We start from the raw sequence: 27,802 nt of genomic DNA on the forward strand, positions 1-27,802 counted from the left end.
ATTGATTTATTGTCATGTGTTGTGGCACTGCTGGTGGGAGGTGCCTGTAGTTACCCGGTGGACCTGTTGGGGGCAGAAGCTGCACCCAGAACTGTGGACCCGCAGATAGAGACTTCCCACGAAAAAGAAACGGGTTGGACGATAGAGGGTGGAAAAAAAGCAGAGAACTACTCCTGTTTACAACAACATAATGGAACCTAAATGGTCGAATACCGTCTGCAAGCGTGTTTTACTGACTGGATTTACGCTATGTGTTGTATTCGGTGAGTGTTGAAGCCCGACGTGGCTTAAATTTGAATTTGGAAATGTTTGAATTTGGGCTCATTATTTTAGGTGGGATATCAGGTTAGCTAGCTAGCGATGTTACCTCACATCTCTTGTACGTTACACACCTAACCTCTGTTCACGGTGTTGCTAATTAATATACCTTTGTTCGCCTGCTTAGCTGTGGGTAACAACACACTGGTAACCGCTTGTGTGAACAATGTTAGCCAGAGCCTCCGTTGTACACACACCGACAGATCATTTATAGAGTTAAATTGTCTAAAATCTGAATGGGGACTGGTACAGAATGGTGGCTACCGCCCCTGGTAGTGTCGTCCTGTGGAAGGTGACGGTGGGACCAGCTGTGGATGTAGGGAGGCTAGCCAGTTGGTTTGTGTTGATATTTATCCGAAATAAGACTCACTGGGTGTGATTAATGCTTGCCGATTTGAAGAATATTGTCTCTGAATGCAGATAATATTCCCAAATGGGTGCTATTACACACGTAGCCGGGGCTATAAACAAAGCCACATTAAAGTCACAGATTTTTGAATCACTGTTTTGTTAGGTGTGTGTCTTTACGTGTCACCATGGGGGTAGGGCATTACTAAGCTAACTAGCAAACCAGGTTAATCTCAATTGCAGTATTTTAAATCACAGTATGTCTTAATTTTTGTTGCTGTGTTTTATTATCACACTGTACCAACGCATCAGCTCTGTATGTAATTGCCGTCCTGACTAGCTTAGCATCCGAAATCTAAGATAACATCTCATTTCCTCGTCGCCTAACCTCTTCCTGACCCAGATAGTGAACATACAAGATAGTGAGCGTACAATAATTCACTTAATGATAGAGGTAGCATCAAAACTGCAGACCCGTAATTTTGTTTCGAGTTTAGCTTTAAATACCTCAATATTTTGGTATTAAACACAGTAATGGCTTCGTGTTTTTACAGTACATGCTACTACTAATTGCAATTAAACAACACAAACTCAAACAAGTCGTCTTTTACATGTTATGGCTTTGTTTTGCTTCTCTAGAAAAGGGATGAACTGGCATTTTAGGAAACGTGCATGGATTTTTCATTATCTACTGCAGCTGATCTATCAGTAGATAACTGAGTTCTTATTTGATTCTAGACAGCTTCAAGCAAAAAGGCCTTATTTGGTAATTGGACCTGGAAACCAGCAAACCACATGGTTTCAGTGACTACACAATTTTGCCTTTTAAATAAATGCACAGCAATATCCTGAAGTTTGGAGAAGTAGACTGCTGGTGTTCTGCTTTGAATCTCAGACTGATATCATCTGACAGGGAAACTTCCTTCAGTTTATATATAGAGTGAAATTATCTTCAACTGATGTCTGACTAGATACTGCTGTAAGAGTTTCTTTTGTTTTTGATGCACAGTATTCCCCAGAGTCTAAATCTCTCTCTGTTCATTAGAGAGACTTAGATCTACTTGCTGCAGAACACAGGGGCTGTCTGTGCTGCGGTTTCATTTACATCCAGCCTTTTAGATCCTCTGATAGTCGAGGAAGATGTGAAAATCACGTGTCTCTTGTTTGCAAAGGACATGACCTGATTTTTAAGGATGTTTCAATTCGTACAGAACTGTGACACAAAGGTGAGTGTACTGTCAAACATTCACCACTCAGAGCTGCCAGGACCAGTTATTAATCATGAAGCTGTGCAGGCAGGACTCAGTATTTATCAACTCATGTCATTGAAGCTATCAATCTGCCTTGCACCTGAACAATATTATCCGATCAAAAGCAGTGACTCTGTTATGTAGTGGTTAAAAATACAACATTAATTAATTGTTAAAGATTGTGTAAAACCCATCAGGTGTCATTTTTTAGAATTACAATGCCCATATGAGAAACTACACTGTTATGTCTTCTCAGTCTATGCATCACTTTAAAACTATTTGAGGGATTTTATAGATGGCGCACAGTTGTGTTTATCAGCCAAAATGTATAGAATTTATCCATGTCTCAGAGTCCAAAGTAAAACAATAGCTCCGATAAACCCAATCTGGAAATTTAAACTGTCCGTGATCTGACCTCCATTGTTTGTTTTGCACAACACTTCTTCACGCAAACGGTCATCATAAGTAATTTAATTTGTGGGAAACAGTTGACTAATTTCATGGTGCTGTCACACTTTCTTACTGTGACAATAGCTTAATGATATTTAATAGAGGCAGTGAATTAAGTCAAGTGAAAGGGAGCAAGCGTTAATAATTCAGAGGTATGAATTATTAACTGGTGTGGACAGATCTTACCTTTGTGGGCTTTTTTCTAACCTTAAGGCACCACAAGACTGGACTAGTGAGCTTTTTATTAAACAATTAACTGACTATTAGATTAGATTAAAATCTGTGAAAAAAACACCTAATGCTTTCTGGTTCCAGCTATTCAAATGTGAGGATTTACTGCTTGTTTTGTAGGTAATCATTTTAAAATGAACATATTTGAGTTGTGGACATTCAAAGATGTCACTTTGGGCTCTGGGAAGTTGTGACTGTAATTTCCCCTCATTTGTTTGACAGTTCACAGACTGAACAAATAAACAATTAATCAAACAAAGTCTGCAGATTAAAACATGACTAAAGTCACTGTTAGCTGCTACCTCTGTAATGTTTTGGTCGTAGGTTCATTGTAAAAGTAATTTTTAAGCTAATATGTAATTTTGCCATCTATTTTACCTTCAAAATAGGATTATAGTCTTACATGGTGTAAACTTCTGTGTCTTTGGGTGTTGAATCAAACCCGACATTTGAAGATGTTTGATTAGATTGAAGAACTGTGAAAAATAATTAGCAGATTGATGAAAACAGTTGGCAGTTGCAGCCCCGAGTTCACGTTCAAACATCGTCATGATGCCAAAGTTCAATCAGGCTCAAGGTTTGCTGCATTGTTATCTGGAAGGTACCATGATTATAATATAATCCTAATTCCAGATTTTTGCTGTCTGGTTTGTGATCGCTGTGATAAAAGATGAAATACTTGTTGCCTTGATAGCTTTCCAGAGTTGTAAATCTTGTCTGCGAGGACTGATAGAAAGTCATGATGTCATGTTAAATCTTCCTCTTGCTTCTGTAACTCTGATTCAGCATTTCTCTCATTATTTCGTGCTTGGGCTTTATTGTCCGTGCTCTAAGACAAATGGGGAACCACTACAGCACAGTCTTAGAAAGTGAAAGCCTAATAATTTAAACGGAGAAAAGGCTATTGCTGCGACTGTGTGCAAGTGCAGCAGCTTGTGCAAGTCATTTTTCAGCTTTTTAGTGCACACTTTGTGCAATCTAAAAATTCCTGCAGAGTTCAGTTATCTCTGTTTTTACAGCCATGTCTGTCTCTCGAACCATGACGATCATCCTGCAAATGTCAGGGGCTAATGGGAAGTGGTGTATATTAAATGCCAATAAAAACATAAATATTAAATAAGCAGTAACATTATAGTGTTTCAGAAAGCGGTCTCCATTCAAAAAGAAACCACAAAACATACTACGAAACAGGCTCTGTCTCTGCTGAAGATGTAGTTATCGGCATTGGTATCGATTTTTAATTAGATTTTCCTACTTCAGGTATCAGTTGAGGTTTCTGTTACAAACCACTTGTTGTGTTTGTGTCTTATAGGCCTTTTAATGCAGAAGTCTCTTAAACTGGACTCTTGTTACATTTCATGGTTCCCCTCTTTTAATGCAGGTCTCTTTATAGTCTTAACATCCACTAATATGTTTATTACCTTCTGTTAATAAGGTGCTCCTTGTTGTTTCTTTTAAGTAACACCAGGAACTTTATATTCCCTCATTTCTGAACAGTCACATTACCTACGTCGGCAATCGACATCCACGCCGATCCTGAAATGATCGTTCAGAATGGCACCACAGGTGTCCTCCGATGTACCTTCAAGTCCAGCGAAGTAGTCAGCAGCGCCACCTCAGTAACCTGGTCCTTTCAGTCGAGTCAGCCCGACAGTCAGTTCTCCAAAGCTCCGTACGTGGTAAGTGCTCGCTGCTCGTATCCGCTCAAGGAAGATTTCCCACAGTTTCAGGATGTTTTCCTGCAATTGTTTTATCTACCATGACACAAGAAGAAAGGCTTCAGCTGTTCCTCTTGGTAAATGCTTATTGTGATGATTTTGCTTCAGTATGCAGCAGGTTTCATGTTTCCACTTTAGATACAGTGCCAAGCTTTTATTTATGCTTTACGTTTGGTACAGTTTGTGTATTGTTTTTATTCTCACTCCTTCTTCCACCTTGTGTTTCTGTATCGCTATTTTTTTTTGTTTGTTTTCATTTGTGTGTCTTGTGCCTCTGGCTCGCTTGGCAAGCGTAATTTTTCTCTCATGGTGTTTCAGTATTCGTGTTTACTTGTAATTCTGTAGCAGACTGATGACACAAAGCCTTTGGCTTCAGTTACAGGATTTCCATACAATGTTTATGTTTGGTTCGCCCACTCACAGCAAGAAAATTGATTTGTTCCTGGCAAAGTGATTCATCAAACTGGTGATTATCATTGATGTAATTCTCAAGCAGTTAAGATTTACTCTCAGGTGCTAAAACTGTCTTACGTCTGCTTCAGTGAGCATAGTTTATTGTACATATTACTCTGATTGTATTAGTCTATACCAGGTGTCAGCAATCTTTAACACTCAAAGAGCCATTTCGACCCGTTTCCCACAGAAAAGAAAACACCGGGAGCCGCAAAATCCTTTTGGCATTTAAAATGAAGACAACACTGCATATATCGCTTTTTTACCTCTATGCCCTTGTTAATCAGTCGTGATTAATTAATTACAAAGCCTCTAATTAAATAGATTAATTTTTTTCATCGTGTCCTTCCATTAATATTTATCTTACTTGGTTAATGTCATTTTTGCTCCTGGACCTCATATGTTATGTAATGTTAGCTGGAAATCAATATTTTTGCGAATGTCTATTTAACTTGTAAAATCTATTTATCTATTTATCTTAAGCTAATAACTTTTCTCCGGTAAGTCGCTGCCCTATTTTCCAAGACGACACTCCTCTGACTCTCTGACCTACTGCCTGGATGCTGGACGTGACATCGAGCTGTGCTCTCGCGAGTAACGTCGTATTAACCTGACATATCAAAGAGTAGATACTGAGCAAGACAATTATCCGTAGTTTACCTCAGTACTCGCAAGCACCCAACACAATGCAGGACTCTGCTGTGAAGGCGGAGACGTGCGGCGGTGGTGTATTTGCGACAATAAAAAAAGAAAGAAATTTGAAGGAGCGACGGCTAGGATTTAGGAATGGTGGCCCGCCGCTGCTGAATGAATGCAGAGAAACACTGGGATCCGAAGATCAACAGGACTGTATTTTTAAGAAGTGAATTAACCTGTATACATTTTTTCCAAATGCTCAAATGCAGGGAAAAACAGTGACTCAAGATGCTACAGAAATTACGCTGCTTCAATTTTCAAACTGTTTCCATACCTCCTCTGCCTGTTTGGTGTAAACACAATCTGCAGTTTAGCACAGTTCAGCTGAAAAGCCCCTGAGTTTTTGTCACGTCACTGTTTGTCATAGCTGAGTCACTCCTGGCTTCAATGTTGCACCAAAGAGTGTATATTTTTTTGTTTTTCACGGAACCTGGTGCAAACGATTTATTTTCTGGCAATTTTAAAAAATGAGGCTCATAGAGCATAGCAATTTTGATAAAATATCACAATTTGAAGCTTAGATTCAATTAAATTTTCAGACAGAATCAAACATGACAGATGAGCAGTTGAAAATCTTACAATTATTTCTGTTTTTACAGTTTCTTATTGCGTAAAATGGTGTAATTTCAGTGTTTTTTTTAAGGAAAAAATCAAACGGTCATCATACATAATTTAATTTGTGGAAAATAATTAAATAATTTCATAGTGCTGTCCCACTGTTCAATATGCTACAATAGCTTAATGATATTTATTAGAGGTAATGAATTAAGTCATGTGAAAGGGAGCAAACATTAATAATTCAGAGAAATGAATTATTACCTGGTGTGGACCAATCTTACCTTTGTTTTTGTTTTTTTATACTTTAAAGGCACCACAAGACTGGACCAGAGAGCTGTTGACTAAAGCTGAAACAGTTAACTGATTATTTGCTTGACAGAAAAGTAATAACCCTAATTTTGATAACTTATGTATAGTTTTAGTCACTTTGCAAATAAAATCAATACAAATATTTGCAGAACCTGATGCAAATGATTGATTTTTTTTGGTAATTTTGGAAGATGAGGCGAGTAGAACATAGCAATTTTGATGAAATATCACAATTTTAAGATTGGATTCAGTTAAATTTTCAGACAGAACCGCACGTGACTGATGAGCAAGTTGAAAATCTCACAATTGTTTCTGTTTTTACAGTTTCTTATCATGTAAAATGCTGTAATTCTGGTGTTTTTGAAAAAATATATTACAAAGTTGCTGACAGGTCATGGGATTTAGGGGGTTTTCCTAAAGGGTTTGTGTTAAAATGAGCCTCCAATCAAATTTGAATTTATCCCTGAATGCAAAGCCAGCTGAAGGTTTTTCGGGCAGTGGATTGTGTCCCATCTACAATACATGCTCCTTTTTGTTTACAGACCAGTCAGGTTGAGTGGGGGGTGGGGCGTCTGTCTCCTGTGATCTTCTGCAAATGTGATGACATAGCCGAAGGGTCTTTAATTTGAAATGCGGTCATGCCAGAACAGATACATGCAGCGAGCACCTACAGTGTGATCCAGAATAAACCGGTTAATTCTTAAAATGTCTCACTGTCTGACATTCCAGCCCCGTCATTTCAAACTAAACCATCGTTTTTCTCACTCCACAAATAGGAAAAATGCATTTCAAAACGTCAGCTCTGTGTTTCAGTGTTTACAGAGAAAACTAAAGGCCACAATGTACTGCTGCTGAACAGCGTGCATGAAAACAGCCGCCCCTGTCATTTTCTATGCACAAACCCGCTCTCTGAAGCTTCGAAGCCCCAGAATTGGTATTCGGGGCAGCCCTAGTTATAAATAACTACGACTCAAAGATTCAGCTTTGACATAAAGCCAGAACGACCACAGTTTATAGTGGAAGCTGTTAAATTCACCAACATTATCATTCATTCAGATTTTTTTTCACACACTACAGCTCCAGCCTGAAGAAGAGTTGAGCAACAGGAGGTGAAATGATAGTTGGTGACTGATGTGGATCATTGTGACGCACTGCAATAATAGTCAAACGTGTTGTGACATTTACATTGGATTAAAAAAATAAAAAAAGAAACATCTCTAAATAATGACATCTTTTCTCGCCACCATAAATTTAAGGAGCTCCAAAGACAGATTTTCTCTAGTTGAACTGTGACTCTGTATTTAACTGTATTTGAAGATTAGCTGGTCATTAAAGATAAAGAGACTGCGCTGTGTTGAACTACAAAAACACAGGTCGCTCACTGTTGTGTTGTTGTGTTACAGAGTTGACGTGTCTTCGTACTCTGTCAGTCTTAGGGAGGATGAAATCAGTGGTTTGGACAGAGCTCAGTAATTAGCAGACTAAAGTTTACATGCGGCTGGTGTTGATTTAACATTAATTAGCAGCTAATATAATCTTAACACCTGTGATCAATTTAAACCTGTCAGCGCCTACTATAAATGAGAAGCTGCTACCTGCATTTTACAGCAGCGTGTTGCAACAAAATGAAAAGTCAGACATGTTTTTGAACTTCCTTGTTGTTTAATGATGATAGATGTCTGCCTGTTTTTGAGTTTTTAGAATGAGGGAACATTAGAACAATACTACCAGTGCAGAAAAACAGCTGCAGCAGCTGTTTGTTTCCTGCAGCTATAAGCCTTTTTTCATAGACAGCATTTTGACGTCACAGCAGCAAAGGGACATGTGTAAATAATAAGATTAAAAACGGCTGACATCCGTTGGGAAGCTTCAGTTTCACAGTTCTGGTATTGTGCTTGCTGGTTTACTGGCACCTTGTCATGACTTGCAGAGACACTAATGCAGTAGAACTGAGCTGCTGTTAATGTGAATGGTAACGCCCGATGCTTTTCCGGTTATGACACATCATAATGTCAGTTGTGAATAAATTCCATTGTTCTGACTCAAAATTAGACGCCGTAATTTGGTCAGTGGGTCGGAAATTATACATGCGTTTAATAATATAGTAAATATTGTGGAACAGACAACTGTTTTTGTAGCGATTAGTTTTATGATCATTTTCTCCAGTCATTGATTGTATAATTTTCAGAACATAATTCTTATTTTTCATATCCACAAGTGTTAAGGACACAGGGGTTGCTTCATTGTGTCCAAATGTAAAGATATTCAATTCACTGTTAATTCACTGTTTACCGTAATTATTCATCTTCATCTGGTTACTAACCTGCCTGTTTTGTCTTATTGTTTTTTGTTGTTTTATGTAAGCTCTTGAATATTTGAATTTCCCTCAGGATTAGTAAAGTATCTATCTGTCTATCTATTTGACCATAAAAATTGACATTTGATAGGCTTTAAAAACTGCGAGAATAAAGTGTCGATTATCCTAATATACTTGAAAATTTTTGTCAGTTGGATAATATTTTGACACACTGACTGATGCATCCCTCTATAAAAAAATGTAGCCACTTATGCTATTATAATACATTTAAGTAATGTGAATAATAAATTATTTGTCTGGATCCAAATCAACTGTAAAAGAGTTAAGGAAATTAGGGCATTAATCTTCCTCTATATTGCCTAAATTGCAGCTGTGTTTTCACTTTATTCCTATTGCTGCAGAATATAATATTCTCTACATGGTAGACAATTGTGCTAACTTAAATGTGTGGAATTTACTTTATTTCCCCTCCAGCTGGATTTCCAGGAGACAGTTTCATCAATTTTTTCTTCTCTTTATAGATTTACTACTTCTCCAATGGGAAAGGATTCCCGGGACCAGCCGAGTTCAAAGACAGAGTACAGTTTGTCGGAGATATCAACAAGAGGGACGTCTCAATACAGCTGAGCCCGACTCAGTTCAGCGACAACGGCACCTTCTTCTGTGACGTCAAGAACCCACCAGACATACAGGGAACGCATGCTAGAACGGAGCTCAGAGTTGTCCTAAAAGGTGAATGTCTGTCAGATTCCTTTTCACATTGATGCAGTGAAATCAAACAACTACTGATAAGCTGCATTTTGAGAACCAGCTTGAGCCTGAGGCAGAGGAATATTAAGATGCCATATATGCAGTAGGAGCAGGACTGCGGCCTTGGCCAGACCTTGTCGGTTATGTTCACCCACTCACCGACGCTCTGCATGCACACATGCTGAGAAAACGCAGTGAAGAGCAGTATGAGCCTGCAGTGTGCCTCGTTGTGCTCAATCTGTCATGTTTCCACGAGAAGACGTTTCTCTTCGATACAGCTTTTAGCTTTGGGTTTTACACTTTGAATATAACCGACTGTGCATGGGTGCCGTTTTGGACACACCTATAATTAATTTAAACCGAGACGGCTGCACAGTTTATCTTAACACACTGCTGTACAATTCTTTCAACCTGCCTGTAAGCCAAAGAGGGTTAGCTCTAAATCATTTTTAAATCTTAGTGCAGTCTTCTCTAAACCTCAGACTCATAGGCAGGTGACAAGTAATACCAAATTCTAAATTCAACCTTGTTCTAACCTGTATGCCAGACATATTCAAGTCTGGCATACATTAAGTTTGAATGTAAATACTAATTTGAATTTTTTAACAAACCTTTAAGCAGTGAGGCCTACTAGTAGTGAAGCCTGATGCTTTCAAACGTGTAAAAAAACATTCCTGCTCGGTCATTTTTGGGTCCAGCGACACCAAATCGGACACGCTCCTACTAGACCACGCCCTGACCTTGCATATTTTTTTTCAGAGAGTTAGCTCCAAAGGAGACCGAGCACGGCCCCGTTTCTCACTCCACCGTTAACCCTTTCATGTCCAAATGCTTCAAAAAGGGCTAAAAAGGTCCAAATCTCACACATTCCTTCACCAATTTGGACCAAACTGCACAGGTTCCAGATATAGAGGCTAATGTGAACGCCGTCATCGAACAAGTGAACGAACCAGAAACTTCACGATGACCGGAGAATTTGAAAGTACCTTAGACTTCCAAGTAAAAACCTGCAATTTATTTGAATGATTCAGAAAAGACATTTCTTGGAAATGTGTTTGCCTGAATTCCCAGAGGACCGTCCAACCTGGAGGAGCTGAAACATCACCATGGATCAGATAACACACACACACACACACACACACACACACACACACACACACACACACACACACACACACACACACACACACACCTGAACTTGATCCAAGATTTGACCAAATTCTAAATTTAACCTTGTTCTAACCTGTATGCCAGACATTTTCAAGTCTGACATACATTAAATTTAAATGTAAACACTAATTTGCAGTTTTTTAAAAAACCTTTAACCCCTTAAGCTTCAGTGTACCGCCGGCGGTACACCTACTAATTTGCATAGGAATTTCAAGAATGTCCGACGGCTGCAAACACGATAATACAAACACTATACGCCGATGGAAAGCTTAGATTCTCATGAATCCGCTTTCAGATGCGATTACCACAGCGGGTGAGAAAAACACATTTGTCCGACAAAAACGAATATTTATCCATCCGTTCTCTATACACGGCTTCAACGCACACAGCGCGACTCACATTTCCTTGTTTATTTTTACACACAAAAAAAAGATTCCACAAAAAACGGCCATAATCCAACCTTTTACATCCAGATGACACAAGCCAGTAAACTATTTTGTCCAAAACATGTCCTGAAGTTGGTATAAAATCCCCGAATCGGTCATTTTCAAGGAAATGCACCTCGCGATGCCCGTCCAATATTCCCTGTATTTTTTGTAATTTTTTTTATTTAAAAATAGAATATTAGCGATTTTTTGTACTGTCAGTAATAGTTCGTTAAATTCAGGGTTGAGCAATAAATTGGTTACGTACATGCAGCTTGTCAAACAGTTCAGCTGCACATCTGTGGACTCAGTACATTAGTTGCTTCACTTTTGTCAGCAGTCTTGATTTTAACAAATTTGGAAAAGCTTAAGTTCCTTTGGTTAAGTCTCAAAAGTACCTAAAATAAACTGAAGACAGTGACAGTGAAAGAATTATCGCCCACACCTGCAGCTCGTCTCAGCTTTGCAGAGCTTTATAGTGACTTTTAGCTCGTTGTTTAGCTGTCTGCTCACCGAACTGTTTTGGTGCACTCACTTCTCTCATAGCGGCGTTTTTGATTGCAACAGGCAGCTGTTTTCCGCTTTTCAATACCTGCTCAGCACCAAACAGCAGGCAGACACTTAACAAGTAACTAGTGAATACAGTAGAGCATTTAGCAGCTGAAGAGACATTTCCCTCAGACACTGGTAGAGGCCAAAAACGGTGCTAAGAAACAGCGAATATTCACCGTAAATCATGAACCTGCCTTCAGTCTAGTGTTTTTGCTGCCCCCTAGTGGCCAAAGAAAACATTGCAGATTAAAGTCGTGTTTTTTTTTTGTTCAAATTTTAAAAAAATGTCTAAGAAATCTTGCTTTTTTTGTGTTATATGTGAAAGAAATGCTCAGGTAGGTAGACAGAACAGGTAAGTAGGTAGAATTAAGATTTATGATAGTCCCACAAAACCATGTCAAACAGGTTTTTGTTTGATGTATACTCAGTCATAAAGCCAAAAAAAATTGAACCACTACTATGTTGTCAGTTATCATCTCTAGGAGCAGGACCTTCACTGTTTAGATCAAGTAGCCTGTGAGTGTTTAAAAAGCTACACCTGTTGGTATTTCACCGTGTCACATGCTTGTAGGACCTGCAAATAAATGAATATAAATATATCCGATTGGAATATTAAAGGATTAATTGGAATCAGAAAACTTGATCAGAGTGTTTGAAAGGGTTGCTTCAAGGTCACAGTAATAACTTTGTTGGAGAGTTTGGGTTTTTGTTTCTGCTGATCTGAATGGACGGATCAGTGCTACATTATAAATATTGTAATAATGCAAATTTGCACAGTCTTTAGTTAAAAACCATCAAATATTCTTTAAGGAAAGATCCAGTGTAAAAACTTTTCCTCCTCCTAAATCATACAGGTGCATTCTTGTTATTTGTTGTCAGTTACATGAAGCCCACATGTGCATGTGATGACTTTAATGTGGTTGTGCCGCCTCCCAGGTGGGAGTTTGTTCTGTATCTAGCTTTTGTATCTAGGGAGCAGTGCAGAGCTAAAATAGAACTTGTTTGCTGGAGTCAAATATGTCTGACAAGAACTTTTTTCTTTCTTTTTTTTTTTTGGTCTCACAAAAAGTTTCCTTAGGATTATTTCCAAACACAGAACTGTTGTTACAGCGGGATTGCTGGGTATCAGCGACACTCCCAGTTCTGCTCTGAGTTTTACTTTTAGCAGTGGGGACTTGAAGTTGTGCCTAAAGTTTAAAACAATGTTTATAACTGTGACTAAACGAGTGACGGTAGCCTCCCACACAGTGTCTTGTGTGTGTTTGCCAAGTAGATGTGTTTTGAAAGACATTTGTATACAGACATACATTTGAAAAACAATATACTCTCTTGATATGTTATTTTACTCTCATATTCTGTTGTGTTTATGGGTATAAATAGTAAAACTTTGCTTTTCACGATCTTGATCTGTCTTATTTTGAGTGATTATAACCAAAGATTTATAGGTGTCTGTGTATTTTTTTCCTTGTGTTTCGAAATTCTCGGTCAGACTTAATAACTGTTTTTTGGGGTTAAAAAAGGATATCATGGGATGAGGAAAGTTTAAAAAGTGCTAAATAAACATAAAAATCAATATTTAAACACCAGAATCTTTATTTGTAATATTTTGGGTGATTATCATGATAGATTCACAAATATTTAAAGACTCCTGTGTAATTTTTCTTGTATTTTGGGTTTCTGGGTCAAACTTGATAACTTTTTTTTGCTGATAAGTGCCATGTATGTGGGATGAGGAACATTTACAAAGTGCTAAACAAAGCAAAAAGTAATTCCACAAATGCCAAAAATCTTTATATTAAATGTTTTGGGTGATTATTACAAAAGATTCACAAATATTTAAAGACATCTGTGTACATTTTCTTGGATTTTGTGTTTCTGGGTGAAACTTAAAAGTTGTTTCTTTTGCTTAAATGGAATACCATGTGTGTGGGGTGAAAAAAGTTATAATGAATGCTTAAAAACCTAGAATTTAGGGCATAAAAATAACTGCTGTTATTTTGGAAATATTGATCAACCCGGACTGTTTCTCCTTATTGTGTTTGTGCAGAGTCTCTTCCTCCGAACAACACTGCCCTTATCATCGGAATAGTCTGTGGTGCTTTACTTCTGCTCGTCGCCATCGCTGTAGCTGCCTGCATTGCCATGAGGGTGCTGCATAACCGCCATGATTATGAAGGGTAGGTGAATGTTCCACCGTCTCTGATTGCTATCATTAAGACAAGTACAGTAGGGCCACACAAGACCTAGTTTCCAAAACACCACATTGTATTAAAGCTGTAAGAATGTTGATAAGACTTTACTTTAATGCCCATATTAAGCACTTATAAACACGGTATACACATTTATGTAGCATTGTTCCCCTGTATCATCACTGAAAATCTACCTGTAAGCACATATCATGTTTCTTAATTAAGAACAATACAATAACCACAATTAGGAGACAATACAAACACTGTTTTTTATATAGCCTTTATGTTTTCATATTTGTATGTATACAGTATCTACACGGTCTGCATTTCTTGAGAAGTACTTCACAGATATGCCATTGAAAGTATTAAAATCTGACATGTGAAAAGTCTTATATTTTTATCCTGCTTTCCATAGAAAGTAACATTAAATCTTTTTGAACTTGCAGCCTGTTGGCAGATGTTATAAATATGTAAAAGTGGAATTGTTTTGACAGTACAGACATCCTCTTTGAGACATTATCAGGCTACTGTTAGTTGCAGCAGTATGTGAGCTCAGTTTCTCTGAAAATAAAAATGTAGGCTTTAGTTAAAACTTCATCTCAATTAGCAATCTCTAATTGGTTTAACTATCTATTTACACCTGCTTATTGAAGCACAGGTTGCTGTAAATAGCTATTTTGTCATTAATTATTACTGCTTGAAGCAGTGCAAATTTAGTTCATGATTACTTGACATACAAATAATTAAAATTTCATTATCTATTTTAGTTTTACATTAATGTTATTAGCACCTTTGACTGCCATCTTTTGCTTACACTGTTGCATACCTCCTCCTGCAAGTTACTGGCTCTCCTTTTTCATTTGACCATAATGTTCCCACAGGAGTGTTGTGATCTTTAGCTTTGCAACTATTAATAAATATAAACTATAAATATTAAAAAATTAGTTGCCCCAACATAAGCAGTTGGATCCATTAAACCACTGCAGAAGAAAGGGAACAAATGTTTTTTATAATATAACATTTCTGTTATATTATAAACTGAGCTTTTTTATACTGGTGATAGAAACTGTAATACAAAATGATCACAGTCAGCTCAAATAATTCCACTCAGGCAGTTAATTGTGAAAGGCAAGGTTTTAAATCACATTCTATGTAGTATTGAAGAAGGTCTTAAAATCCTACATTTATTGTGTTATAAGCTATTTTTTTTAAATGTTGGCATAGTGCTTATACATGTTAACTCAAGGGCGGTGTTACCTGAATGCTTACATCTGTGTTTATGCCAGTTTTATTGGCAGCGATTTTATTGTAATATTATATTTAACAGTAATTTTTGACCCTGCCATACAGCAATTGCCAAGTGATTTTAAATGAAAGAATGTCAGAATGAACTGAAACGGTGTTTATTGTGACCAAAAGGATGATATTTATTTGTAGCTACCAGTTGGGATAAATAGACTGTACCACTTGTTTATTCCCAGCAATATGTGTGACGTTAGTCTATAGTTGAAAAATATCAAACACTATTGGGTCTAACAAGCAGTAAATGCTGTTTTTCTATTCCAACAAGTAGGTGACACCACAGCAGAGGTTACAATACCAAATCAAAGCTCCTAGCCAATCAAAATGGATTAGTTTGTTCTATTCATCTGTTTTTATAATAAATATAACTGTACAACAATAATGCCGCCATTACAGTCAAGTCAACAACATCTACACTACGATTGAAGAGTTTGGGGTCGCTTAGAAATGTCCTTATTTTTGTAAGAAAAGCATTTTTTTTCAATGAAGATAACATTAAACTAATCAGAAATACAGTCTAGACATTGTTAATGTAGTAAATGACTGTTCTAACTGGAAATGGCTGATTTTTAATTCACTATCTACGTAGGAGTACAGAGGAACATTTCCAGCAACCATCACTCCTGTGTTCTAATGCTACATTGTGTTAGCTAATGGTGTTGAAAGACTAATTGAGTTTGAGTTGAGTTGAGTTTGCTATACAAATCATATTTAATGTTGTTGAAATTCAAGGTAAACTTCATGTGGCTGAGCAAGTTTCCTTTGTGATATTGCACTTGTCAAGAGATTTACTCATCAGATCAAATCACTCTAACACTTCAAAAACTGTTCTTAACTCTGTGTGTAAATACAGATGTGTATATTTTTCTTTTAACACTATATGCATAATGTTGGTGACATGCATGTTTTCATTCCTCGTCTATATGTGTGTGCCACTTCCAAGACAAATGTCCACAACTTCGCAATCAACAGTGAAGTTTTAATGACTCTTAACTCTTTTTGCATGGGAGCTGGGTTCACTCTCTCTGCTGAATAAAACATGTGTTTTAGGTTGTTTGGATGATCTGATGTCACTAATTATTAACATATTTGTCAAAAAAATACACTTTGTACACTTGAGGTAGTTTGACCATGTCTACCTCGCATACTTCAGCAACACTCTCATGAGCTTAGTCTGTTCAACTCAGTGAGAAAACCACATATATGAGAGATGTCATGGATGGTGAAGTAGCAGTTAAACTCAATTCTGAGTAAGAAGCATCGTGCTTGGCTATCTGATGGGTGAGCTGAAGTACAAGCAGTCTTTGGGGTTGCTATTTGCACTGGTGCCAGTCACTTTCCTCCATTACAGTGTGTTAACACAACTAATTTCATGAATTCTGTGTCTGCTAATATCGCTGATGAACTTATTGTCCAGCCAGTCAACATGTTGTCTTTCTTCAATGCATTAACATTAACAAGTCAAATAACCTGATTACAGTCAGTTTTCTCCTGTAAGTTGACTTCTTACCTGCCAACTGTAAATATGGAACCTGGTTATAGAAGTCGAGATGAATGATTAGAGAACCCTGGTTTCCTCATGTTGTTTTCTTAATATTTTTTGCCAGATAACCTATTTTCTTTGCACATGGTTTTCTATGTGCACAAAGAACATGATGAGCAATAAAGAAACGCTCTTAATGTTGACTATCATAAAAGAGTGCAACATCCTTAAACACAACAAAACTGCACCTGTTCTTGATTTCTGAATAAATTAATCAACCCTTTGTCAAATTTCTGCTGTAACCAGGTTTCTCACAGTTATCAGGTTACGTAAGGACATAAACAGTCTTTGTCCGTCATGTCTTGCCACTAACATCTAGAACTAACCACCTTCCTCATCTTTTTCCGTATCGCTAACACACCTCCATCACCAGCTTTCTTTTTTGATGAAACGACAAAATGTTTAGAGGCTTTTTGTTGACAGTTTTCAGTCACCTAGAAATGAAAGGACAGAAAGCTGACAGCTCATTTATTGAACACGTAGCATTCTTGTTGAGTTTCTGAGGTAAAATGCCTCTCCCACCTGTACATACTGTTATACGGTGTCTTGACTAGAGGTGCACTGATAACCTGTTTGATTATTAAATTCTGCAACAGACAATGGACTGAATAATTGAATAGGTGGACAGATCCAAGTACAAACCAGTAGATTATATTCTTTATTAATGAGTTTGTCATTTTAAACATCATACAAAAGACCAAAACAATGTTTTAACTTTCCAGAGCCCACAGTGATGCCTTCAGAGAGACATTTTTTTGTTTGCCAAAATCTATTTAGTTTATTCTTTAGCAACGCAGAAAGGCTTCATATTGGAGAAGCAAGACCCATTAAATATTTGGTACTTTAGATTTTTGAAATTTAAGTATGAATTGATTGTCTCCAGTTATGTTTCATTCACTTGGTTAATTTATTAACCAACTAAGTGTTGCTTAGTTCTGTTCGCTTTTAATTCTTCGTTTAATCTACTAAATAATTGTCAGAAATGCCCATTAGAGTTTCTAATGTGAAGTTTCTCTTAGTTGACTAATTATTTAATCTCTAATTAGCAGTTATTCTCTTTGTATTTATCTGTTTTTATCTCTGTGTACAGCACTTTGACGAAAAGCGCTTTATAAATAAAGTTATTATTATTATTGTTATTATGTGTTTTGCCCAAACCTTTATAAAAGTGTCTCCAGTTAAAACAAACGTAAGTCAACAGATTAAACAGACAATAGTCTATTAAAAAACACGCTATATATTTTCTTATATCAAACCTGCCGACACCGACAGACTCCAACACAACTAATTCAGATTAACAGTAATCGAAAGACATTTTATTACACCTTTTATATTGTATTTACCTTAAAAGCTTGGGCCATTAGTTCTGTCTACTGAAGCAATCACATGGCTGTTTGTACAGTGGGTATGGAAAGTATTCAGACCCCTTGAAATGTTTCACTCTGTGTCATTGCAGCCATTTGCCAAAATCTAAAAAGTTCATTTTATTTCTCATTAATGTGCACTCAGCACCCCATCTTGACAGAAAAAAACAGAAATGTAGAAATTTTTGCAAATGTATTAAAAAAGAAAAACTGAAATATCACATGGTCAGAAGTATTCAGACCCTGTGCTCAGTATTTAGTAGAAGCACCCTTTTCAGCTAGTACAGCCATGAGTCTTCTTGGGAATGATGCAACAAGTTTTTCACACCTGGATTTGGGGATCCTCTGCCATTCTTCCTTGCAGATCCTCTCCAGTTCTGTCAGGTTGGATGGTGAACGTTGGTGGACAGACATTTTGAGGTCTTTCCAGAGATGCTCAATTGGGTTTAGGTCAGGGCTCTGGCTGAGCCAGTCAAGAACGGTCACAGAGTTGTTCTGAAGCCACTCCTTTGTTATTTTAGCTGTGTGCTTAGGGTCATTGTCCTGTTGAAAGGTGAACCTTGGGCCCAGTCTGAGGTCCTGAGCACTCTGGAAGAGGTTTTCCTCCAGGATATCTCTGTACTTGGCCGCATTCATCCTTCCTTCAATTGCAACCAGTCCCCCTGTCCCTGCAGCTGAAAAACACCCCCACAACATGATGCTCCCACCACCATGTTTCACTGTAGGGATTGTATTGGACAGGTGATGAGCAGTGCCTGGTTTTCTCCACACATACCGCTTAGAATTAACACCAAAAAGTTCAATCTTGGTCTCATCAGACCAGAGAATCTTATTTCTCATAGTCTGGGAGTCCTTCATGTGTTTTTAAACTCTATGCGGGCTTTCATGTGTCACTGAGGAGAGGCTTCCGTCGGGCCACTCTGCCATAAAGCCCCGACTGGTGGAGGGCTGCAGTGATAGTTGACTTTGTGGAACTTTCTCCTATCTCCCGACTGCATCTCTGGAGCTCAGCCACAGTGATCTTTGGGTTCTTCTTTACCTCTCTCACCAAGGCTCTTCTCCCACCATTGCTCAGTTTGGCTGGATGGTCTAGGAAGGTCTAGGAAGAGTTGTGGTCGTCCCAAATTTCTTCCATTTGAGGATTATGGAGGCCACTGTGCTCTGAGGAACCTTGAGTGCTGCAGAAATTCTTTTGTAACCTTGGCCAGATCTGTGCCTTGCCACAATTCTGTCTCTGAGCTCCTTGGGCAGTTCCTTCCACCTCATGATTCTCATTTGCTGACATGCACTGTGAGCTGTAAGGTCTTATATAGACAGGTGTGTGCCTTTCCTAATCAAGTCCAATCAGTTTAATTAAACACAGCTGGACTCCAATAAAGAAGCAGAACCATCTCGAGGAGGATCAGAAGAAATGGACAGCATGTGAGTTAAATATGAATGTTGCTGCAAAAGGTCTGAATACTTCTGACCATGTGATATTTCAGTTTTTCTTTTTTAATAAATTTGCAAAAATTTCTGCATTTCTGTTTTTTCTGTCAAGATGGGGTGCTGAGTGTCCATTAATGAGAAATAAAATGAACTTTTTTGATTTTGGCAAATGGCTGCAGTGACACAGAGAGTGAAAAATTTCAAGGGGTCTGAATACTTTCCGTACCCACTGTATTTGTTGCTCTGTTGAATTTATATTGCCAGTTAGATTATGAAATCCCTGTACAGTTTTTGAAACTCCAAGTTGACACGGTGATATTGCTTAAAACCCAAAGTTATTTAAATTTGCCAACACACCTGAGAGAAAAAAAAACTGCAAAACCCAACAGATGACAAGCTTAGTCCAGAAAATATGTAGTTTTTTTTGTCGAGTTTTTTGGACACAAAAGACAATTACATGTATGAAAATAACAAAAAAAAGTATGATATAAAACCAGTAGACAGATTCAAAAGATCATACATCAAACAAACAAGAGCAGCAGGCGTGAAAATAAATGGAAAGTCAAGAAAATTAAACAAGAAGGTTAACCTGTAAAAATAATCAAACTCAGTTATGATAAACTGTAGATTTACTGTAAAAACAGTGATATTTTACCTGTAAAATCTATGCGTACTACAGTATATTGTGCGATAGCGTCTGTTATCAAATTACCCATCAAACCTGTGTTATTTAATTTCATTCTGAGTCCTTGGAATCTTCCTGACCTCCAGTATCATCTAAATCCCATCAGTGCACCTCCAGTCTGCTCTCAGCTGCAGTATTTCATGTGCTCATCTCTCATTGTTTTATTTTTGTCTTGTGTCCCATTATTTGTTTGTGTCTCAATTTGATTGTGCACCAATGATTGCTCTACACCATGGCAAATCGTAACCCTAAACTAGATGTACGTCCTTGGAAAGCGTGAGCTCTCATGCTCCACAGCCACGAAAGAAGGTGGAGTCCAGCCTGGAGGGCTCCAGGTGTACCAGTCCCTCGGGTCCACTACAGGTAGGAGCAGGGGGACAAAGAAATCTAGCGGCTGCCACCATTTCTTGGAGAGGGTCGCATTTATGTGGGTGTGTTGTTTATCCAAACACACATGAAAATACCTCTGTATCTGCAGTTCCAGTATTTGGCTCAAGTTAGTCACTACAATCCTATTATAAGTTTAAAAACACTGAAGTTTATTGATAGAAAACATATCAAACCCAGCAGTGCAAAGTGCTCAAAGCAGCGTTCATATCAGTCTATAAAGTGACAGTCAATCTGCTTAGAATAACACAAAGGCAACAAACAGCACAAAAATGACTCCTTCTGAGGTGACAAAAAGTCAACAGTTCTTATTTCCATGTGAATATACACCAGTGAACACATGCTTGTTTAAATAATATCCCAGTTCTGCTAATAGAGTTCCCCCTAAATGCTACACACTGGACTTTTAAACAGAACGGATAGTCCACAGACGCTTATATTTGGCTTTGAAATTAAGATTTGTGACTAAATAAGAACCAATAAAACTAAAGAAACTGAAATAAAATTAATGTCCAAGAAGGAATGACTAAGGAATTTGCTACCACAGTAGTTTCGTTTCAGTAAAAGCGTCATGAATCTCTAATGTGTCAGAACCATGAGTGACATTTTTTGTAGTTAGCTGTTGAAATTTTTAGCAAATAATGTACTACTTATGTTCTGTTTGGTAGAGATGAACATTTTAATCTGCAATAATACATTTTTTGTTGCTTTTAGCAATATTAAAATGTTTATATTTAATTTTTATCTTGCTTTACCAAACTCTTATCTTATAATGTTGTGTTTTGAATAATTGCTCAGTTTGTCTTGGTCAATGTCAAAATCATTCCCTAGAGCCCAACTTAAAGTCCTTGTTATCCAACAAGCAGTTCAGCCCTCAGAAAAATCTTCAATTTATGGTCAAATATGACAAAGAAAAGCACAGAATTTTCACTTTTTATCAAAGTCACTTATCACTAAGGGTTTTACAAAATGTGGATTACTAAGAATGACAAAACACAACACCCGGGTATGCACATACAATATGCACAATCCTAAAATTCTCATAAAATTTAACTATAGGCTCATTAATCTTTTGTTAGTGGACTAATTGTCAAAGCTCATCATTTTTGAATAACCACCCGTGTGCATGTGTTTTTGCCTTTACACTCTGGTGGCTAATCACTAATATAACCTTTTTTGAACAAAAAATGCCAGATTTGCTAATCATGGACTTTAATTAATCCATTTATCCACAAACCCTGAACCACCTTTGTGGTGGTGCAAAAACATCTGCATATTTCAAAATTCCTGTTGATTGTGTGATTTATTTGGATATATTTGGTGTTTTTAACTTACATCTCTTTTCTACTTTTTGTTTTGTTGTTTTCTTCCAGGGCCCGGTGATATACGCCCAGTTGGATCACTCAGGCAGCAAAAACTCGTTCCATAAGATGGAGCCAGTGGTCTACGCTGACATTCGTAAAAACTGAAGAGGAACCGGGGACCAAAAAAAATAAATAAAACAAAGTAAAGTATGAGACCTCTCTATCAGCTGCTCTTGGGAAGGGTGGGAATATATCACCAGGGACAAAAATTGGTGCAGTTTCTCTCTCTCTCTCTCTCTCTCTCTCTCTTTCTGTCTCTCTCTCTCTTTGTTTCTTTCTTTCTCTTGTTTTTTTTTTCCATATTTTGTCCTCTGAAAGCATGATGCTGTGCTATGATAAAGTCTCCATGTGCATTGTTGTGATGACGATAAAACTTAAACACTAATTTCACATCACTCCATCACATCAGCCTTGAAATTGTTCTCCAAAACAGGGATAAAATTAAAATAAGAATGCCTTCATAGATATCATTCCAAGTGTAAAAAATATTTTACTTTATTCCTTGTAGCTTTGTGCCCCCGAGAAGAAAAAAAAAACTTCTGCAGGCTGTTGCATCAACTCAAAATAATAAATCTGAGAGCACACTAACTTACAATCACTACCTAAGCTAGCCACATCCTAACTGAAGGAACGTTTAATCCAGAGCAGCATTGAATGAAAATGGAAAAAGAAGCCACTACTAACTAGTTTTTTTTTTTTAAAAAACAACACATTATATCATGTTTGTTCGACCTTCTTCATCACCTCATTCATTGATCGCTTTCTGCGGTATTTTGGTGCTTTATAATCATGGCTGTACGACCAGTTGGTCATAAACTATACAAACGTCAATAAGTATCAAAGAAATTCTGCCAACGTCAAAACCTCAACTTACATGTTTCTGTTATAAACAGCAGACTGTAGTTATTCCTCAAATGTACATGTCAGCCACATCATAAATGTAACAAAAAATGTCACAAACTATATGCTCCTTGTGTCTCCATCTAAGGAAAGAGTAAAGCTGAGCAGACACAGCGCCATTTAATTTATCGTTTACGCTCCATTAACCCTACCTGCCTTTCTGGGCTTTGGTGCTCACAGTCTATCTGCTCATGACAAAAAGAGATCAGAACAGATTATATTTCTTCAACAATTTCCACTTTTTTTAAAATCCAAACTAGATGTTTGCATCCTCAAAAATGCTGTTAACAAAAGGGAAGATTATCTGCGTTGTCGACTAATTTGTCCTTTATCTCCTCGATTAATTGTTCGTTTATTTAAGATGGCAGAAAATAGTGAAAAATCTGCGTTTCCAAAATCCCAACTTGACAAATATCTTGTTTTGTCTGCAACCCAAAGATGTTCAGTTTGCTGTGAAGAGCAAGAAAGAAATTTTAAAAATATGAAAATTTAGGCCGCTGGAATCCGAGAATTTAAAAATGATTTTTCAACTACCGAAATAGACTGCAATTTATTTAGTATTTGATAGCTAGTTGATTTATTGTTACAGAAAACAAAATGAAACTGAAATGCAAACTGGATATGGACAAATGGCTGAGAAAAAAGTCTGTTTTGCAACAGAGTCTTAGTTAAAACAACACTCAAAAACCCTTTTAAGCGAAACTATTTTCATCTCACTAAATGTTTGTTTGTAATGATCTGACAACAGTTTTGTGAGAAATCAAACTGGAGCAACTAAAACTGCAAACAATATCTGACTTGCCTTAAGTTCAACCAGATAAAGTTCAATCTAGTCTTGCATAGCTGGGCCAATCTAAACCGCTCTGGAGAATGGTCTGACTGCACCCAATCAAATCGAATTATCATTCCGATCAAAAGCAATTTGTATGCCTTTAAATCAGTCGTCTTAGGCAGCCCTAAGCCCAGGATGTAGTGATGGTGCTCCTTCAAAATAGTGACGGGGATGATGTTTCAGTGAAACATTTGGGAAATTCATTGAAAATAAGTAGGACTGCCTTACCGCACGAGCAAAATCTTTTAGCAAAACTTGAAATTTCCAGTATATCAGGGGTTGTTGTTGGCGATTCCACCCTTACAGCACATCCCAACCATCCACATGATCGTCAAATTTAAGTTACTCCTGGTGCTGCGATTAATCTGCACTATGTCTGTCCAGCGTTACGCCTTCCAGCGCGAGTTCAAAGTCCTCGTCTCAGCTTCATATCACAAATCTACGTTGTTACTACTTTGCACATAGCTGGTGCAACAGTCTGCTGAAGCCACAGGTCATCTCCACCGGCGGGCACTTCCATAGTGATCTTGTTTTGTAGAGGCGTCTAATGTAGAGCTAGATTTTTACATGGCCTTCAGTACACTCTGCATGCAGCTGTAATAACATCTACAAAAAATAACTTTGGTACTCCTCGGCTAGTTTTAAGCACATGAAGCTGTCTGACGTTGTATTACTGTGAATGCTTCAGTTCTCTGTAAAAGTTCTGGCATGTAGTTGTGGTACCTTTTAAAGACACTGCCTCCCTTGTTGATTTTCACCTCAGTGGAACATACAGCATCTTTCAGTTTTTAATTCGTTCCAGATCACTCCGAGTTTCTGATTCAGTGCATATAAACACACAAGTAATGCAACCCATGTAGATTTTTTCGTCTGAGAAGCCTCTAGTTGCGGTTCATTATTTCATGTTAGCTTTAGTTCATTTTAAAATTTGTGCATTAAAAACTAAATGTTCAATTGAGGTGAAATATCTCCTTTTTATAAAATCTGGGAGATGTCATTTGTTGAACAAGACGACTTATAAATACACTGTTTGCATGCAATTTACTAACATACCAATCATGATTATGAAAATATACGTCCTTTTTTTTTTTTTTAAAAGCTGTGTATCACGTAAAGCTCTTTTTTTTCCAAACTAATGGGCCAAATATGTAATATCAACAGTTTTTTTGTTTCCAGTTGCTTTTAAGCTTTGAATGCATTCCAAATTATTATTATTTTGTCTTAAAGCATTTAAAAGCCAAATTTTATGTTGTAATTTTGTCTGTTGATGGTTCGGTTACCTATGAGAATGATACTTGTGTCGCATACAGTCTGAACACCTTTAGCTTGTGATTCTGAATGCAGTAAATTTCCATGCTGATCAGTGTTTGTATATATTTCTTGCTCATCATGTAAGATATAGTGCTGTTTACTGTAACTCATTCCAGTGTGGTCGGGCTGTGGATGACTTTCCAGAGGTGGGAAGTAGTTTGCTGTAGAGGTCTGGACAGATGGTGGCATGCTTTATGTTTCTTCTCTTTAGTCTTAATTATTTGTCGCCGGACACTCTGATATCTTGTATACGGTGCCTGCAGCTGGTGTCGAGTCTGTTGGTCCAAAATGGAATGAATTAAGCTTTATTTTTTTTAAACAACTGGGTGCACAAAAAAAACAATTAATGTAATGTTTCTGCAGCTTTAGGTTAGTTTCAATTAACAATCCGTTATTTAACATAGTGAAAAGATGAAGTTAGTGAACCAGAATAAATAGCTTCAAAAGGGAAACAAACTGAATGATTTGCGATCTGCTGATTCCAGATTTAACCATGTGCAGTTTAAAGTTGAGCCTGGATCCTGAAAAACTCTTCTAGATGATGTGATCTGGAGGAGTTTTGCAAGTAAATGTCTCAGTAGAGACAGCATAAGTGGAAAATAAGTTGTACTTCCTATTATAATGCCAGAAAGCCGCTCTTTTTTGTCATTTACTTCCACTATGTAGAACATTTTGTTGCAGTTTATTGAACATAAACCACTGACAGCACATTGTATTGCTTCTTTTTCTTACCCAAGATTGATTGTATCATTGTGAATGTCACGCATAGTGTTCATGTTGATGTTCACAGTAGGTTCAGATGAACTTTACAAGCCTGAAAGACTGTCAAACTCATCACACATCTGAAAACTAAATCTATACGTAGAATACAACTCTATCGTCCCATCAGGCCAGAAAATGTGTTCATAAATCATTAGTGTTAAAGCAATATATGTCACCTTTTTAACCTCCTTTCATATCATGTGCTAACCTTAGCAGTCAGCTGTATTTATGCAATGTCAGTAAGACAAGAAACCGGCGCAAATCGAAGTCAACTGTGCTTCATAATGTCTTTTAATGTGCTTTTTGATTTACATCAGTCAACAGAAGAGTGATATATAGGTGTGATCTTTTGCTAGCAGATGAAGAGTGAAGGCTGTTGGAATTAACAGATAAAAGCAAAATCATGTTTTCTGAAAAAATGATTTGCTCGAGCAGTTAAATGTTACCAAAAAATCTTTGGGTTTAAAAGCAATTTAGGAAAATTTACAAAATGAGCATAAATGAAATAATATCCCTATATTTTCAGGTTATTTTGCTTTACCGCTAAATGTTATGCAATAATTTAAAATATACCTCTTTTATGTTATAATGTTGTCCTAAAAGTGTGCAACAGTTATTATATACCAGCTAACAATGCTAGCAGTTAGCTTATGTTACATTACATTATAGGAGTGTACTGTTTTGCTTGTTAGCTTGCTAACATGCTAACAATAGCAAAGAATACATCACTGCAACAGCTGGAACTCAGTAGAGCATGCTATCAGTTAGCATGTTAGCATGCTACATTGGAAATAATCTCTGACAGGAACACTTTCATTTCTTGGAATAGAAAAGTTGGACGTGTAAAATCTTCCCAGTTAGCATTTCTAAACACTATGTAAATGGTTTCTAACACACTTAATGTAACTATAAGCAGATTAGAGTGTTTAATAATGTGTTTGTCAACAGCTAGAATGAATAAAGCTGCTGTATAAACAGATATTGAAACATAATGCAGTAAAACATTAATATTAAATATGTTGTTGACGTTCTAATTGTTGACAAATGCTGTACTTAAAAATATTGTTAATATCAACTTGTAACTACATTAAAGTGTGTTAAATACACAGTGATTTTGTTTATAAATGCTAAATAAAGGATTAAACAGACATTTGCAGCTTTTGGTGGAGCTAGAAGTGAAAAGTAAGAGTTGCACCATTTGAACCTTGTGCATCGCGTTAATTCTTTGTTTTACTGCCACAGTGTGCTCATAGAAAGTGAAATCTTTTTATTTAATTTTGAATAAATCATGAATGCACAATGCTAACTCCCTTTTCATTTGCAACTAAAGGTCAATAGGATTGTTTATTTGGCAGAGTTTTGTTTCAACTTAAATTCTGTGTGTGTAACAAGTTTATTTATTCCCACGTTTTTTTGGTTTAGTTTTTTTATTTTAATTTAAAACGGCGTTCTGACTGAAATTTTTTTTTATTTGGTCCATTTTGGCTCAACTATGGCTGCAGGTGCTGTGTTGTCTTCCATCTTTTAAGTCTTTTCTGTCGTTTTCTGCTTGTTTACTAGTTAGCAGCATGTTTTTTCAGTGTATTGACCAAAATGAAAAAAGAAACCAACAATGTAAGATACTGACAAAAACCATTAACTGCTGGTCGCTTTGCTCCTGATTGTGACTCGTTGCAGTGTTTAGTGCTGTTGTAGAAATTGTGATGTAAACTATAAATTATGAAAGATTTCCGATCCGACTGAGCCGTCGCGCTTCGTGTGGTGTTTTTGAGTGAATGCAGGCTGCACGGTTCGCTCACGACGAGTCTTAAAGCGTGGCGCTCAGCGTTTCCTCGATGGTAAATAGTTGTGTGTTATTTGAGAGTTGTTTGGTATGTTATGTTGTAAAATCTGCACTATGTCTTGCATATCAAAGACAACAAAATGCCCTGTGATTTTTATTTTGTTTATTTGTTTTATTTTTTTTATTCATCTCTGAATGACCTTGGCCTCTGTTTAACGTCTTTAAAACTGGAATGTTGTACATTTAGTGCCTTTTGCATTTCATCAGCTAACTTGAACATCTGCTCAAAATAGAAAAAAGATAAGATTCATTTATTTTCCTTTTATTGTATGTATTTTTTTATACACATAATATCGCCTCTGTATCCACTGTTCAAATTTTATATAAAACTTATTCCTGGCCAATTA

General features: G+C 37.0%; 1 protein-coding gene across 2 annotated transcripts; it reads left to right on the forward strand.

Moving 5' to 3' along the window:
* Nucleotides 1-98: 98 nt before the first annotated feature.
* mpzl1l (myelin protein zero-like 1 like) lies at nucleotides 99-27,802 on the forward strand. 2 transcript variants are annotated; one of them, XM_022217894.2, is made up of 6 exons: nucleotides 100-263; nucleotides 4,095-4,276; nucleotides 9,170-9,380; nucleotides 13,593-13,722; nucleotides 20,314-20,419; nucleotides 21,817-27,802. In XM_022217894.2, exons 1-6 carry the CDS (start codon nucleotides 191-193, stop codon nucleotides 21,910-21,912), a joined length of 798 nt encoding a protein of 265 aa, XP_022073586.1. In that variant the 5' UTR covers nucleotides 100-190; the 3' UTR covers nucleotides 21,913-27,802. The 2 variants fall into 2 exon arrangements, with proteins under 2 accessions (XP_051793657.1, XP_022073586.1); XM_051937697.1 differs by lacking the exon at nucleotides 21,817-27,802 and having other exon boundaries at nucleotides 99-263; nucleotides 20,314-21,810.

The sequence above is a fragment of the Acanthochromis polyacanthus genome, chromosome 17, assembly GCF_021347895.1.
Source record: "Acanthochromis polyacanthus isolate Apoly-LR-REF ecotype Palm Island chromosome 17, KAUST_Apoly_ChrSc, whole genome shotgun sequence".
Lineage (NCBI taxonomy): Eukaryota > Metazoa > Chordata > Actinopteri > Pomacentridae > Acanthochromis > Acanthochromis polyacanthus.